The 18,421-nt window shown below is 41.5% G+C and overlaps 1 protein-coding gene across 1 annotated transcript; it reads left to right on the forward strand.

The window, feature by feature from the left end:
* The first annotated feature begins 136 nt into the window (after positions 1–136).
* On the forward strand, positions 137–2,684 carry LOC309690146 (claudin-20-like). The gene has a single exon (XM_082507071.1). It carries the CDS (start codon positions 1,630–1,632, stop codon positions 2,446–2,448), a length of 819 nt encoding a protein of 272 aa, XP_082363197.1. The 5' UTR covers positions 137–1,629; the 3' UTR covers positions 2,449–2,684.
* Positions 2,685–18,421: the final 15,737 nt, after the last annotated feature.

Consider the following 18,421-nt stretch of genomic DNA (forward strand, 5'->3'; position numbering starts at 1 on the left):
CCACAATTAGATCCCCAAAAAACCTGCATAGAAAAATGAACATATTGTGTTAATGTCACCAAATATTAAATATTCAACATGGAAAGCCTGAGTAGGCGAGGTCACCTGTGTCACCTGCCGTCGTCGGTGATGATGTCACAGCGGCTCGTGTTCCGAAGGCCGGATTTGGGCCAGGGAGCAGAAATGTGCCCACATCAACGCCGCAGCACCTCGCCGTGTGACCATGGTGATGACATCACCTCTGCGGTTCTCTGGTGGGAAACGCAATCGACTCTATTGTGTTTTTATCCATTTCTACTGTTTCTGTATCAACAGAACAACATTAATTACGCGGTGATGATGGCGGCAGTGACGCTAGTGTGTCTTTAAACTTGTGTTTTCCCACCGGCTGCAGAAACCCGACATATGTTTACAGGAAGCCGGTCGTGTCTGTGCAGGTCTGAGCTGATAAAGCCAGACTGAGGATTATGGTAATAACAGGCTGCCACCGACTGACTGACTATAGAACGGGTGGGCGGGCTGCAGACTCTTATCAGCGTGTTGCAGTGGGCGATTCTTCACGTGGTCACGTGACGGGCGACACCTCGGCTCACAATGCAGCCCCATAAAGAGAAACTGCTCCACGGTTTTATCTCCAAACCAGAGAAAATGGCTCAACGCCGCAGCGTGATTGTTTTAAAAATGTGGCATGTTCAAAAGCGAGGACTCAGACATCACATGTGATCGCTGATAATCAGTAATTACATTTTCCTCCGTGGTTATTGTCAGCTTCAGAGGGGGTGCTGTGTTTTTTCAAAAGCCTGCGAAAGTCCCAAAAAAAAACAAACTGAGACAAAAATGTAAAGAAAAGAAAGTGAAACAAACATTTTGAGGTAAAAATCAGATTTCGTGCAGTCAGAGGAGAATATTTCAGCGGCGTTGTGGAGCTGACGCACCCCGCCATCAACTCATCAGATAAGAACGCCGCTCTGCAGCTCCTTCGGCCGAGCCAGTGACCTTCAGGTGATGGAGGCGGAAACACATTTCCTGGAGCAGACTTTTTTCAGAAGGACAGTTTCTTCTGTTCACAGTGAGATTGCGGAGAGGACGCCTTGTGTTTCCTTTCAGGACGCAGAATGGGATGAAACTGTATGTACAGTTGCCAAGGAGACAGCAGGCAGAGGGGTAGTTAGAGGCTGTTCACCAACACGCCCTCTGTTTTCATTCACGTCGCTTCCCTGCTTCATCTCCAGCAGTCACTTGAGGAGACGCTGGCAGAGCCCGGCACAGGTGAACTTTTCAGAGGAGTACTCCTGTTCGTGGTCCGGTGCTTACTCCATCCAGGAGACAACTTCACTCCAGCAGAGTTCCGAGTTTCTGCTCTGTGTCTTTGCAGAGGGAGCGCTGCTGCAGCTTTAAAGGGACATAATTGAGTGTCAGTGATCACCACATCAGCTAATGCAGGCAATCATCGAGCTCGACCCCCAAACAGAGACACAGATTCCCATCAGCAGCCTCAGCTGTGTGCCCGTCACGCTCCCACGCTCACTTCAATTCTCATTTCTCTTCTGGTTGCAGCTCGCTGGAGCCTGAGCTGAGGAATTATCTGCTGTCAGGACCTGCCCGGGACAGAAGTAGGGGGGGTGAGCCATGCTGTCCGCCGCTATTCAGATCCTGGCGTTCGCCCTGGCACTCCTGGGCGTCCTCGGTGCTGTCGTGGCCACCCTGATGCCCAACTGGAAGGTGAGCATCAACGTGTGGACCAGCATCATGACCCCGATATCGCAGATGCAGGGTCTGTGGATGGATTGCGTGTGGTACAGCTCCGGCATCTTCAGCTGTACCGTAAAGAACTCGGTGCTGTCGCTGCCGCCGCACCTGCAGGCCGCGCGGACTGGCATGGTCCTGTCCTGCGTAGTGGCGCTGTTCGGACTCTGTCTCGCCACTTTGGGGCTCAAATGTACTCGCTGGGGGGGCAGCCACAGAGCAAAGGGGCACACAGCCATCGCTGCGGGGGGCTGCTTCATCCTGGCCAGCCTCCTCTGCCTCGTACCCGCGTCCTGGTTCACCAACGAAGTCATCACTGCCTTCCTGACCACAGACCTACCGGACAGCAGTAAATATCAGCCCGGCGGAGCTCTGTGCGTCACGTTCATCTCTGCTGGATTCCTCCTGGCCGGGGGGGTCATTTTTTGTTTGTCGTGTCCCGGAAAGAGAACGAGGCGACCGGATTGCGCTTCCCCCGCCGACCCCGACAGATTCACGCTGCACCCAGATGAGCGGAGGAGGCGGGGGCTGCAAGTAGAACGCAATCAGCCGAAAAACAGAAAGAAGACGGTCCAGCTGCAGGTAGACAGCGTGAAGCTGGAGAAACCCACGCCGCGCAAGAGACAGGAGCATCACTCGTCTCCATCCAAACTCCCTCAAACAGACATCAAGGACAGCTACAGCCTGCAGGAGTACGTCTGAAGCTCACGGCTGTACTGAAACGTGGAGCTGAAGCTGAGGCGCTCTGGCTCGTTTGGAGGGGGAGGTGTGTGTACATGGGAAAATTACCAAATGTTGGAAATTACAGATTGTGGGTTGAGTCGAAAGTCTCAGCAGCAGAGAGAAAAAATCTGCAGACTGTAAATCCTTTAAAAACTGCCTGCCACAGCTTTCTGATACCAAAGGCCTAAAGGCAAAAATACTGAACCTGCTGACTATGAGAAAAGAAAAAAAAAACAGACATTCAAGCTGTGACTGAAATGGAAAAGCCATCATTTGACTTTATTTTCCAGCTGCAGCTGCAGTCTGCCTTCATACACTCAGCCATGCACTAACAGGGCCGGCCCAAAGCTTTCTGGGGCCGTGACAGGACTTTAAAAGCCAAACCCCCCACCACACACACACCAAACGCTGCATTACACTTCAGAAAGAAATGTTGGCCATACATTTTAATAATACTGTGTAGATGATGTTTATGTGATGTTCAGATACATCATCGGATTGTGAATCTAAAATTTTAAAATAATGTCAAAAAGTTGAAAAAAAACCCTGTTTGTTTGAATCAGCACATCCAGCTGAGGCTGTTAGTTTGGCAGATTTAAACTAAAGCCTGACCTCAGAGTGAGGCTCAAAGTCACCCGTCACTTCATACTGTGAAGTCTAAGTCGTTCATTTTGCTGTACATATCACACAAAGTGATAATTATTGGTGATCAAACTTAAGAACCATCAACATCAAAATGACATATTTTTCCCCCTGTGGTGCTGCATGTTCCTAAAAAACAGAAATAAATCAAAAGATCACACTAACAGTTCAGGATCATCTTATTTTAAAACATGCAGCCGATCAAAAAAAGCTTTAAGCAGTTTCATCACCACAGCAACAGCTCCGCCTGCTTGTCACTGTTTGTTCAGTGTGAATGAAACACGCCGAGTGCTTTCAGATCCATGACATCCACATTTAAAAAACAAGAGTAAGAACAGGATTGGATCATCTGCAGCTAGTTTTCAGTAATATCCAGTAAACAGGCTGATTCCAAATCAGCTGTTTGTTATCACAGAAAAAACACTTTGACAAGTCCAAGTGATTCTATCAGTGTTTTTATAATTACTGAGAAAGTAATCACTAGGTTTCTCAAAGGGCTGAACTTTTAGTCACAGAATATTAAAACTGTGGAACATATGAAGGGAATTTTAAAACACCTTAAAACGTCTAAAAACAGCCGAACAAACTTGATGAATTTTGCTACTTTGTATATTTTTGAGGTCCTCGAAGTTCAAACCCAGAAAATCTGTAATTTAATTTAATGTAACTCATTTTATCCACTTCACTCATTTTTACTTGGTTACACAGACACTTCCTCCATGTATATCATGGCATGAAATGCAGCAACAATATTCATTTTAATATTTTGTCAGTAGCATTCTTGCTCATCACTGTGTGTGATAATTGCTTCATACCAGCTGCTAAGCTAATTATGCTAATAAAGCTGACTGTAGCTGTTTTGCTAGATAACAGCACAGCCGTGAACCACAATGAAATCTGCCACAGAACGTTAGCAGCATTAGCAATATTAGCAACAGTCGACTCGCCTAACAAGAAATTAGCAAATAACAGCATGTTAGCTAATGTCACCCATAAAACTTTATTAGAATTCAATGATAAAGTGAATAAAGTGACTAAAAGTCATTGAATGGCATCTTCCATGAGTCTGGTTCTGATTTTGATGGACAATGATTTTTGTTTTGTTTAGTTCCTTCTCTTTTTTCTTCTTTAACACAAGGAGATGGTGAGTTTAAAAAAAATGTATGTCATAGCTCACCCTGCTCATGGTCCATCATAGTTCACAGATTATTGTCTGTAACATCACAAACATCACCTTTGGCACAATTTCTGAAAAGACCCATTAACTGATAACTGTGTGCAAGTTTCATTAAAATCATATCAAAACTGTAGAAGACGTAGGAATCGCTGTGAGTTCTCACTGGTCCTTCGGCCAGATGAGCTAAAGAACAATTTTAAAAACTATGTGGTGAGAATAAAATTATTAAACAAAAGTTTATTTTAAAAAACTGTTGCCTAAGTAATATTTTATTTTAGTTTATTTGTATTTTCCATCTAATTATTTGAGACTTTTGAGTTGATTTAATCTGTAATGCACAAAAAAAGCTGCCTTACTTCATGAGAAATATCCTGTGATTCACAGCAAATCTTTCTGGGAGGATTAGCGACACCAGTAAAATAAAGTGTTAAGCACTGCTATAATATCAGTGTCAAAAAAGAAGAAAATCAGGTGCATAGTTCCATCTGGTCATGTGCCCCCTGCTGGTCAGAGGCTGTGGTTTCAGATTGAGTTCATGCTGTCAGTGATTCAGTTGCTGTTTAAAGTTAGTGAACGGTGCTGTTGAACAGATTGTGCCTGAAGCAATAAAAACAATGACGAGCTTCTTGATTTCAGTGTGTTTGTAGATTTAAAGTCCAAATCCAAAGCATCTACCCAAAAACATCCACTCCACATTTTCCTGATGTTTTGGGGGGAGGTGAGAGGTGCACAGCAGCATGGAGAGAGGTAATGATGCTCTTTGCTTTCCCATTATCCTCTCACCACGGATGGATGCACACAGCACACAGACCCCCTCCACAGCATCCCGTGTCAGCTGAATGAGAAAGACATGAAGTCATTTTCTGGATGTAAATTAAACCCTGATGGAGACTGGAAGCTCCGCAGTCTCATGTGCATTTGGTGGGCGAAGTGTCCTTTAACCTGAGTGAGCTGTCAGTCACATGATCACCCATCAAGGAAAAGAGCACTGAGCTGAACGCCCATGCTGTCGATTTGTCTGCAGAAGCATTTCAGTGTCAAACCCTTGAGGAACAAGTTCATAAAGAAAACATTACACATTCATGAAAAGATCAGAACCCAGCAAACAAAGGCTGAAACAGCAGCGCTTCTCCCTCAGTGCAATCACATTACAACCATATCTGAAAAATGTGGTTGGCTTAGTTAGTGAGGATGATTTGACCTTTAGATAAAGGACAAATATGTGTAAATCCTTAATGTACAGTTCCTGCACTACTAGAACTTGGATAAAACACAACACAAGTCACACCAGGATACTTACTGCTGTATAACTGTAGAGAAAGAGTATACATTTTATTCATTATTTTGAACATGTCAAAGATTTTCAGTTCTCAGTACACCATACAGAACAATAACCAACCTGGGAGTGAGGTGTGTTTCTACCACACTGTTAGCATTTCTCTGCACAAAGTACACCAATCTGGGTTATTTTCCGCTTCAGTATCTTCGATATACTATTGCTATGTGATGTATTACTATTACTGAAGGCTGCATTACAGCCTACTAGCTGCAATTAATGATGTACAGTTCTGAAAGCAGAAAAAAAACATACTACTGATGCAGAAATCGTTTTCTATACGAGATCACTGCAAAAAGTGCAGCCTTACTAATGGCCACCGTACTGTTACTCATTTTATATTAAGATTTAAAAAACTGCAGAACTGCACATGATTATTTGCAGGTTGTTAAATAATTACATTTCTAAATTCTCTTTGTGCATTTACAGGTAAACGATATCTAATATTTTATCTAAATGACTGCTTTGTCTTTGAAAAGGTGAAGAGCCTGAGGCCGGTGACAGTCCAGTTCTACTCTAAGTACATCCTCACAGGACAAGGCCACATTCCTGTCCTGCCAGAAGAGAAGAGAAACTTCAGAGTCTTCATGCAGTTCAACCACACCTGTCATATTCCATATGACAGGGTCTCAAACTCCAGTCCTCGAGGGCCGGTGTCATGCAACTTTTCCATGTGTCCCTGGTGCAACACACCTGAATACAATTAGTAGATCATTAGCAAGAGTATAGAACTTGACTGCATGCTGAGGTGGCAAACCCTAACCCTACTCAAGTAAATTTAAGTAAATGTATGTATTTGGAAACATATCCTTCTAAAAAAAACTTTTATTGCACCATGTTCATTCACTCATGAGCTGCTGTAACATGAATCAAATGGCTGAATTGCTAACTCAGCATGCAGTCAAGTTGTATAGTCTTGCTAATGACCTACTAGGTGTGTTGCAACAGGGACACGTGGAAAAGTTGCAGGACAGCAGCCCTCGAGGATTGGAGTTTGAGACCCCTGCTGTATGGTGTTCATGCAGTTTTCTACCCCACAGTTACAGCATGTCTGACTGCCTGTTCAGCATATGCAAAAATATATGATGAGTTTAAGCATGTGATGACAAAGGCCCACTGTCAGGGGAGGTGATGTAGGTATAGAGCATGTGAGAGTGGTTAAGTTAATGTCTCTTGTCTAGATGAAGGCATAAGAGGGATCAATGGCAAGGCGTAGAGATTCACTATCTTCAGTCTTCAGTGGACGCTCCATTTCTGGCACAAAACACCTGTAAAAAATGTTCGATTTAGGAGGTGACCCGACAACTTCAGCCTGTCAAACATAGCAATGGAGTAGTACGTAAAAAAAAACCCCAATTAAGCATGCACTCAGTACCCTAAGAATTATTATGGTAGTTAAACACAGTGATAGTCACATATCACTTCAAACAGAGGTGATCCAGTAATGCTGCACTAGTGAATTACACTAACTATTCACTTTAGCTAAAGTTATTAAGTTAGCTAAAGAGTTAGGATGCTGTGTACATGTACAAACTCCAAAACACGTACAAAAGACAACAGAAGTGCTCCAGGATGCTAGGGTTGAGCTTTTGTTACCTAGTGGCTACACAAGCCAGCAAGTACCAAGGACCGGATTTGGTGTGTGGTAATAACAGGTAAATGAACTTTTTTTTTTTAAAATTATTTGACTATATATGAATGCTTGTGTATAAATACACAAACAATTCACATATGCTTTCATGCTTTCAATTGTGTAATTTAAGTGATCTAGGTAGCTCTGTTTTGGGAGTTCAGCTCATGCTAGAAATGTGTTTTGGAGTTTGTACGTGCTTTTTGGAGTTTGTACGTGTTTTGTCTCTAGGGGCCACTGCATATATTTATATATAAACATATATAAATAAAAAACCTTTTTTTTTTTTACATTAGTAATTCCTTTTGTGCATAATTTTATATTATTGTTAATAATAAATTAATTAAAGCAACAAAACAACCTGAAGATCCGGTTCGGAGCCGAAAGAGCCGGCTCTTTTTAGTGAGCCGAACCGAAAGAGCCGGTTCTCTAAAAAGAGCTGGAAATCCCATCGCTATTCAATAGCGCTTTGTTCGGCCCAGAAACATGGCGCCTCAACCAAAAATCCTGGCCATGCCCCCTCTTGTGACATTACTCTCCAAAAGCCCTATTAGGTTAATCGTTTTGTCACTTCCGGTATTTGAGACAATCCCTTTCCGTCAAGGATTTTTAATTTGTTGCGCTTTTTTAATTTGTTGTGGATTTTTAATTTGTTGCGGTTCTTTAATTTGTTGTGGATTTTTAATTTGTTGCAGATTTTTAATTTGTTGTGGATTTTTAATTTGTTGTGGTTTTTTAATTTGTTGCAGATTTTTAATTTGTTGTGGATTTTTAATTTGTTGTGGTTTTTTAATTTGTTGCAGTTTTTTAATTTTTGCGGTTTTTTAATTTGTTGTGGATTTTTAATTTGTTGTGGTTTTTTAATTTGTTGCAGATTTTTAATTTGTTGTGGATTTTTAATTTGTTGTGGTTTTTTAATTTGTTGCAGTTTTTTAATTTGTTGCAGTTTTTTAATTTTTGCGGTTTTTTAATTTGTTGTGGATTTTTAATTTGTTGCGGATTTTTAATTTGTTGTGTTTTTTTAATTTGTTGCGGATTTTTAATTTGTTGCAGATTTTTAATTTGTTGCGCTTTGCACTTCCAAGCCACCGTAACTTACACCAGACCCTTGTGGTTTCTAAATGTGTATAGCACAGTGGAAGGAGCAGGGGTGTCATGGTCCTGAGTCTGAGGACTCAGTGTTTTGTGTTTCCTTATGCTTTTGTTCATTCCGAGTGTGTATTCTGTTGTGATTTTGCCATTTGTTAGGTTTCTGTTCTTTGCCTGCCTGCTCCCACTTCTCTGTGTTCCCTCTGTCTGTCCATGGTGTTATTGTGTCTGCTCATGAGTCTGCCTGTCAAGTTCAGTGTCCTGTCTGGTTCTCTGTGTCTGTTAGTTTCCTGTTTTATTCTGAAAGTTCATGTCTCATGTCAGTGTGTTCAGTTTTACCTCTCCCCTGTCTCGTTAGCCTAATTGCTCCCAGCTGTGTCTCCCTCCTGTGGCCCATTCTCTGATTACTCCCCGTGTATTTAAGCCCTGTGTTTTCCTGTGCTCTCTGTTGTGTTGTCTGTTTAGTTCCATGTCAGTGTGCATTATTCTGTTACCCGGTATTTATTCTGCGTCTCTCTGCCATCTCTCTTTGTGCATTTTGCGCATTTTGCGCCTCCTCCCGTGAGTGTCTGGTTTAAGTTTTGTTCTTTAGTTTTCCGAGTTTAGGTTTGTTTACTCCCCGCTCTGCTCTTCCTGTTTTGTCACCTTCTCACCGCTGTAAATAAACACTCACTCGCACCCCAGCCAGTACCTGCATTTTGGATCCTTTTTTCAATACACCACACGACTGCCCCCAGCCGTGACAAGGGGAGGACATGGAGGAAGGCTGTTTTAGTGTGGGAAATGAAATTTGGGTTTAGGAAACTGGGAAGAAAAAACGACTGCCTTACGTGGAGAATTGAAAAGTGTCTGGACCACTGCGAAGAGGAGAGGTACACAAAAATTACACAAACAGAAAAATGCATTAATCCTACTAACACAAACACACATGCAATGAAGCTCATGAAGATCAAACAGTATTTTTAAGCATGCATTTCTGTTACCATCATCTTGTCCGGTTCACTTAGTAGGTTAAGAAGCAGGGACGTGCAGAGAGGTTTAAAGGGGCGGGTGCTCAAAGTTAAAAAGGGGCACATTGAACCATGCTGAATAACAACAACACACATTCATCAAGAATCTAATATGGGAAGGGCAGGGCTGTGTTGATCTGAGACTGTAGACATTAAAAAGTCCATAGGAGAGATGGTAGCTGATTAAACAAGTGTCATGAGATAATAACAAAATGCAAAGATTGGTGACAGCGCTTGGAACCATAAGGCAACGAAAAACTGTGAGAAATAATTCAGGCTCTGCCTGTGAATCACTCTTTGCTTCTCTTCTTCCATCCCATCATTTCATATATCACTCTCCACTTGCTGTCTATCTGAGAACAAGGCACAACTTGCTATTGCAATAAACTATAATCTAATTATCCACACCTAACAACTCTTGCACTTAATCTATAATAAAATGATGACAGAAAAATGTTATAGCACTGCCTTTAGTAGCCTCACACAGCTCCTGCTGTTTCCTCCTCATGTCCTTACCAGGCATGTCTGGACAATGTTATATCATGAGTAATATTTTTTTAAATCCAGCTAAATAAAACACACACATGCACACACAGTGACATTTTAGACCTTCTTCAGAATACTGTATATACTATGGGCATCCTTACATTATTATTTATTACTAGAGCTACAATAATAAAGCAATGAGGAGGGGGAAGTAATAAATATGAAATAATGTATTTATGATGATTCCATTTGTTTCACTATCCACTCTGTGCAGGGGCAAAGCTTATTACATTTTTAAACTGTAGAGATACAATAAATTTTACTGCTGTAAAATCCAAATTTTGTCTTATTTAAAATATAAATCTAATATAATCTGCTTCTTAATGTATGTTCTTTAAAATACAGCGTGTGTTTTTTAATATATTATAATTATAATTATTATTATGTGGACATGCATATTAGATCGTTTTTTAGTGAAATATAATCCCTCCAGAAAGGCAGGAAATGCCCAGAAACTTACTTTAAAACTAAATATGTTCCCTAAAACGGTGACAGAGCTACAGACCCATGACAGCCTTACACAGGTAGCCAGCAGCTATGACCAGCACTACCTGTGCAGTTAATAAAAGGACAGGTAATGTTTGTCGCGCTGTTGCACACACAGCACGCTCGTTTGTTTCAGTTCGTCAGTTGCAACAAGACAACTTACCAACGTGTACGTAATAAGCTAATACTCCTGTGTGCTACACACTACAGTGTACGCTGTACACCTACTTACTGGTTTTGTCGCATCAGTCTGTGTCTCTGAGTTAACTTGTGTTTCTCCTACAGCTCCGGACCGCAAAAAATGCGCGTGCTCTTTGTGAGCTCGTTCCCGGCTCGTAACCAGCGCGTTCTGCCGTCGAGGGCGATCATTGGTTAAATGTGATCATGTGACTGATGCAAGCCAGATCCTTTTATTTAGCAAAACTGTGATTAATAGTTAAATATTATTGTTGAGGGGCACAGACAGGACTCCGCACGCACACACACATAAAAAAAATAAATAAAAAAATTTTAAAAGTTGCCTCAACAAAAGGGCACTTTGGGCACTCATCAGGAAAGGGGCGGGTGCTCAAGCCCCTCTAGCCCCCCCCTCTGCACGTCCCTGTTAAGAAGTGATACATAGACTAGTGAACTAGTATTGTTTTTGGGGAAGGATGATTGAATCATAGCAGGGGTGAACAGAATGTTGCAGGGGGGTCAGAAGAGTGGAGACTAATAGATTATTGAGTTTCTTGTTTCTGATGTGTGAGGGAGGTCTCATCATGGCACACATCTGGGTACATGGGAAGAAACTCATCATCTAGTAGAATATTGCTGTTGTGTGAGGTGTGTGACTGGTGGATGAACGTTTTGGGGATTTACTTGGCTGATGCATTTTCTTTTGGTACCACTTTGAACCTGCCAATTAGTTTTGTTTTGATCTATCATTCTAAGAGAGTATGCTTAGACAACTTCTAAAAAGAGGCCTTCATATTTTTTGATTTTAACAGTGCACTGAGATCTTTTTTGTTTGGCAATTTTCTCTTTTTCAAGCAGGCCTGCAAGATCGGAATCAAAAGCGCTACACAACATGTTGAGCAATCGCAAGTGAGCTTCTCCAAAATTAAAATGGGCTTGGGAGAAAGCCACTTATTTGGGACAATCAGGAAACAAGTCCCTGTCAAAAAGGATTCAGCGAGGTAATCCAGTCTAAATTCTTTTTGTTTTCTTTTTTGAAATGGCGTCATTGCTGGCAGTAGAAACTTATTGCGTCACAAGAGGTTCTACTGTCAGCAAATAAAAAATGGGGACTGACTGGACTGACAAATGCTTGACTGACTTGACACCAGTATGCAAGATTGCACCTCCACCTAGACAGTGACAAAAGGGTGGATGTATGTATGTATGTTTCTTTTTACTGGTGCAGAAAGGTGACAGCAACAGGTTGCATGGGCTTTTGGGCTGTGCTGACTTAACCTTTTAAATGCCACTTTCTGTGTCTTTGTGAATTTACCAGCGGTGTGTTATTATGACCTTTTATTGTTTACAATGCAAATGTCACTGTGAGAAAGTGTGCATACAGATGCGCTGCGCTAACATCTACATCACTTTTTCCACAGCAGAGGGTTAATTGTGGGATCTAATCACATGATTTACAGCAGGACACATTGCTGGCTAATGTTTTTTTTTCTTATGACAGGGTTACAGGGCTTGGAGTGAAGCTACTCCAGGGGAAAAGCTCTGGGAATTTTTAAGAAACAATGCACAACTTTATTGTTCATGTCTAATTGACATAAGCTGACATAGGGCAAAAGAGGGTTTTCCGGGGAAGCTTTCATTTTTAAATTGCAGAGACCGTGACATGAGGGATCTGGAAGGATTGAGTGAGGTGCAGATGCAGGAGAGAAGGCTTCAAGAGGACCAGTGAGAAGCAGGGACCATCTCCAGGACAACTGACAAACGACAGTGGGCTGCACCACTGGGCTTCCAGGAGATTGTCATGAGATTGTGAACAGCAAAATCTTAAAATAAAGTGAAAGAGATTCGGTGTTGACGTTGAGGAAGACAACTAAGGTGTACGACGTGCTCGTCCGCGGCGTTGGAGCAGAAACTGAGGGATGAAGAAGAGCAGGCCAAGCTCCAAAAGAGACACCGCAAAGGGAGATCAGAGTTGGAATTATGACTCTGTAAATGGCACAGACACCAGGAGCCATGACCGTGACTGGGAATGACCACCTAATGCTGTTTCACTTTGCCATGAAAAGTACTTTGACACTCTGGAGAAGGCCTTTCCTCTGTATCATTGTTGTTGCCATTTGCATGTGAGAGCTTAGATTGTGGGGAAGATTAAAGATGAACAAAGGGTGGTGAGAGAACAGTGAAGTGAGGATACACAGTGTGAAACTCCTTTAAGTGAACAATAATGTTGATGTGATATACAGAATGTCAGGAAAGAAATTCTGGTATTAATGTGATTCTTTGATTTAAGAATCAAAGGGTGGGACTGTATAGGAATTTCTTTTACTTATGTATTAATTACATTATTTTATTGTATAATGCCTTCGTGCCACTGGATTTTAACATGTCTCACACTCATACAGTAAGACAAATGGTGGGGGTCTAGTAGGGAAGTTGGGGGAAGCAGACAACTCCACAGGAAGAATCTTTTGTCTCTTTAGGACTCTGATAGGTAGCAAGGGAGTGTGAACCTTAAGGTGTGAAACAGCTGTGTACTGCCTTTTGTTCCTGGAGAAGGTATTTAACTGAGAGCCATGCTAGGCTCAGGGAGACTCTGCTGACCGTCTGTCCCGCGGTCATGCAGGGACTTCATCAAGCTTGGTTGTCTGTTGTCTTTGTGTGTTTTGATTAAAGAATGTTAGCTACCGCTCACCGCTCGTCTGCAGGCTTTATTTAAATGGAAAACTTCCACAACAGGCAAAAAAAGCTTTTTGCAAAAAAAAACAAGATTTAGAGCAGAAGTTTTTTGCACTGCATTTTAAAATGAAAACATATTGCATTTATTTACAATTAAAGACACACAGAGCAGGAAGTGTGTTACTGTTTTACATCCACAGACACACAAGAAAAGAAGCAGGCAACATGAGGTCAAGTTATGGCAATTTTATTAGTGTATTTCAGTACATGTATTTAGATTAGAGTTTTTAAAAAACAAACAAACATCCCAAGAAGGATGGGGTGAAAGAAAGGTGGAGAGAGGGGGAAGAAACTATTGATGTCCTCAAACTCGATGCTGCTGGGTCAGTTCTTTCTCAGCAGTCTGCTCCAGAATCCCCTCCTGTCCTCGGCTTTCTTTTCTTTTTCTTTTGCCTTCAGTTCTTTTAAGGTTTTGTTGAGTTGTTCTTTGGCATTTTTAAATTTTTCTTTCAGCTGCTGTTTGGCCAGTTTCACTTTCTGTTTGAGGAGCTCTTTTTGTGCTTTCGTATTTCTTTAAGTGCGTCTTTGCAGTCTTTCTTGGTCACCGCAGAGCCGGTCATTTCTTTCTTGAATACCTTCACCTCAATTTTCTCTTCTGCAAGTTCTTCTTGCACTTTCATCAGTTCCTTCTTCATGTTTTGAGTGCAACTCTTTGTATCTTCCATTTCTTTCTTTGCTTCCTGTATTTTCATTTTCTCTTCCTCCAACACTTTTTGAGCTTCCAACAATTCTTTCTTCATATTTTCAATCTCATTTTCTGCCTCATGTTTACGTTTTTTCTCCTCTTCAAGTTGTTGCTTTACATGCAGTAATTCCTTCCTTAGTATTTCGGCTTCAGCCATTACATTTGCAGCTTCTTGTGTTGCCAACTGCATTTTCCTTCTTTCCTCTTCAAAAGCTTCCTGCACCTCCTGTAATTCCTGTATCACATTTCCTGCCTCCTTCTTTGCAGTTTGATATTTATTTTTGGCTTCTTGTGCTGTGGTTTTCTGTTCCTCCAATGCTTTTTGAGCTTCCAACAGTTCTTTCTTCATGTTTTCATTCTTGTTTTCTGCCTGTTGTTTTCCCATTTTCTCTCCTTTAAGTTTTAGACCCACATGCAGTAATTCCTGCAATACTACTTCAGTTTCAAACTGTGAATTTTTAGCTTCTCCTCTTGATTTTTCTGCCTCTTCTTTAAATTTGACATTTTCAGCCTGTATCATTTGAAATTCTTCTTGCATGTTAATCAGCTGTACTGTATTGTATGGTGAAGCACTCGCCGATCCTCTTCTCGATCTCCCTTGATTCATTTTGGCCTTTTAAACAAAGGCACCAACGTATTGTAGAGGAGTGAAGTGAAGTTTTCGATGTTTTTTCGTCAACTGTTGTTTGTCCTGCACAGAGATGCTGCTGTAGATGTGTCTCTAGCTGTGTCTGAATACAATGAAAAATGCTATAACTAAGTGCTTGTGTTGCACAGTTCTACTAAACATTCCATTTCATGCATGCTCCGCCCACATGGTCAGGTGCTGCATCACCAAAAGCTGCTCCCGTTGCCTAGCAATAACAGCTGTTTACTTTTTGGGGTCTGGTTCATTATTTGATAAAGAAAACATGTCCAAGTATTGGGTGCTGAGGCTCAGCGCATATTCTAGCCTGCTGTGTGGGTGGGCAGCTAGAAATCACTGGTGGGCAACATGAGTGAGGAGAAAACTGGAGCAGCCAAGCAGGGAGCTGCAGGTTGCTGGTTTGAGTCTCTGTTCAGATGCTGGTGTCTCCTCTCTCTGAGATGTCTGCAAACAGTCCCAGATAAAACAATAAGGATAATAAACAAACACGTGACTAAAATAACAATTATGACTCTGATGTGTTTCATGTGTAGCAGGATGGCCTCTATACAGCAGTCGCTGCAAGCATCCACATCGCCACACTTACTTTTCTTTAAGCAGGCGTGCTGGGCTCCTCCTAAGGAAAGTTTGAAACTTCATTTCCTTCATGCTGGTGAACTTTTTACCAAATATTTTCATCAAAGCTTCTCCATCACTGACAGGGATTGTTTGGATCTTCACACTCATCTCCACCAACCCTAAAAAATGAGTCTCACTTTGCTATAATGCAGGGGTGTCTCCATATTCCACAAAAGTCTATGCAAACATGTAACAGTATCCCATATTCATATAAATATTATTGATATTATAACAAAAGCTGTCACCAACACAATTGTCCCAAGTGCTTTTTTTAAATGGGATTTTCAACTAGAGGATTTCCCTATAGCTTCATGTTTTTTAATATTTTGTACACAATAACAGAATAATTTCAGAAAAACACAAAATGACTGGTGTCAATATTATTTGCCCCACAAAAAAGGTCGAATATAAAAAAAAATATTGCAAATATTGCACAGTTGAAAAAAAAGAAAGCACTACAGCTCAGTTGTTCCCGCCCTCCTTTGTCCTCCTGTTTCCCCTCCCTCTCCCCTCCAACGAGGAGTTTGATGGCGTGTGAGACAAAGGAGTTTTTAAGCCTGTTGGTTCTTGTCTTTGGGAGAAGCAACCTGTCGCTGAACAGGCTCCTCTGATTATTTACCACCGTGTGCAGAGGATGCCCAGCATTGTCTATAATGTCCAGCAGTTTCTTTAATGTCCTTTTCTCTGCCACTGTCACCAAAGTGTCCAGCTTCATGCCGACCACAGAGCCAGCCTTCCTGATTCGTTTTTCCAGCCTGGATGAGTCCTTCTGTGCTGTGCTGCTCCTGAGGAAGTACAGTCTGCTTTGGGATCAATGTTAGTTTTGAAATTGGTTTATAACTGCTAAGCAGAGAAGCGTCAAGTTTAAGGGGTTTTAACAGTGGGTGAATGACAGCATTCTTATAATAATCAGGGACCTGACCAGAAACCAATGAAACATTGATAATTGTAAGCACACAGGGACCAATAGACTGAAGGACATTTTTAAACAAAGATCCAGGTAAAATATCAAGTGGGCAGGAGGATGATTTCATCGAATCAACTAATTTGACCAGCCCAGGTAAAGCACTGTTAAAAAACTTCCTAAAATAACAGGCCTAAGTGAATTTGGAGCAGACAACAGGTACACAGAAGGAGAGATATTGTTCCTCACATTGCTAACTTTTTCAACAAAGACAGAAAAAGAGTTTTCACAATCTTCATTTGATGAAATTGGGACAGCAGATTGAGCAGGAGCAACAATATCACTAATGGTGTCAAATAGTACCTTGGGGTTACCTCTGCTCTTTGAGACTAGGTCTGAGAAATAGGCAGCCCTCACATCTCGAACTGAAGTGTTAAAAGAAACTAAAAGGTCCTTTAAATGAAAGAGATGAACATATAAACGAGTTTTCCTCCACAAATGCTCAACTTTACAACAGGAACGCTTTAAACAACAAATGCTGTCATTTATCCAGGGGGACATCTGTGAAACAGGAGCTAGTCTGGTTTTGACAGGACCAACATTGTCTAAGATAGAAAGACAATGATTATTAAAAAAAATGTTAATAGATCAACATCATTAAAGAAAGGTAAAGCAAAATTAAAAACATCAGAAAATTTAGCAGCAATAGAGGAATTTAGGATGCGAGAGCTAACCACATATCGAACAGGAGATAGGGACAGATGTAAAGACAAGTTAAAAAGAATACAACAATGGTCCGAAATAAAAATGTCCTCAGAACTAATAAAATCAATGGTTAAACCTAAGGTAAAAGCAAGGTCCAGTGTGTGTCCTTTGGTGTGTGTGTGGGGCCAGACACATGCTGTGTAAAATGAAAAGAATCCATGACCTCTGTGAAAGAGGTCAGAGTCATCATCACTGTGTATATTAAAATCCCCGACTACAGCTTCAAGATGGAGGATAAAAAGTCACTGAACTGTTTAAAAGTTGACCATTTAGGCCAGGTGGATGATACATTACAGCACACTAAATCTTTATTTCCAATTTTAACCAGCTGTAATTCAAACGATGAAAAATGTTCGACCATTACTGAGCAACAGTGAAACCGGCTTTCAAACACCGCAGCGAGACCTCCTCCTCGGCCGGACATCCAAGGCTGACTGATGAAGGAGTACCCGCCTGGGCAAAGTTCAATGAGGGATGAGTAGTCACCATCGCGCTGTCCCAAAAATGTACCACTGGTGACGTCTGATGAAGATCCATACACCGGCAGCGGAGGATGGAAAATGCCGTCGCAGGAGGATAAGGTATCCAGACCATCCATAGAGGATCGAATAGATTGGAGCATCAGGCGATCATAGACTAAGGGAGCCAACACATCAGTGACAAAAAAGGAGAACAGAAAGGCCGAAACAAAACTGCACTAGAGCAGAGCAAGACAAACTGCAGCCGGCAGCGGCAAAGCCAAACACAGGCGCCATCATACCGGAAGCTGTTAAACTCTAACCATCTGGTACACTAGCTGCACAGTCGCTCAGAGGAAAGCACTCCAGAGGGTCATTAACACTGCCTAAAGGATCATTGGGTGCCCTCTCCCCACGCTGGAAGATCTACACAGTAACCGCTCTCTTAAAAAAGCCCAGAACATTATAAAAGATACCTCACATCCTGCCCACTCCCTATTTGAACTGTTGGCCTCTGGCAGATGGTACAGAGCACTCAGTGTAAGGACAAATAGACTCAAACACAGCTTTTACCCAACTGCAATAACATGTCTTAATGCTGCTACAAAATAATGGTCATCACGCTGCTCTTGAAATGATCTATGCACTGGCTGAGGTATGTGTGTGTGAATGTATGTGAACGTCTGTTTATACTGTTAGTGAAATGAATGAGGTGTATGATGTCTTTGTGCATGTGGGCTCAGGCCATTGTCTAGGTATATTATTCTTATTAGCACTTTAAAATGTTTATTTTTGATTTTAATACAACTTTTTATTTTATGGATGATGCACTAATCGGAAACCACTTTCAATTTCGTTGTACCTGTGACAATGCCAATAAAGACATTCTATTCTATTCTGTAGCACCCTCAAGGACTGACGTAGGCAAGATGTAGAGTAATAAAACAAGGTTTATTCTGGTCTTGACAACCAATGAGAACTGCTAACGGAAGAAAATAATAATAAAAAAACATAACATCGAAATGCATTCTTGTACTTTGTGTCAAT

The sequence above is a fragment of the Aulonocara stuartgranti genome (assembly GCF_965226115.1).
Source record: "Aulonocara stuartgranti genome assembly, chromosome: 15".
NCBI lineage: Eukaryota > Metazoa > Chordata > Actinopteri > Cichliformes > Cichlidae > Aulonocara > Aulonocara stuartgranti.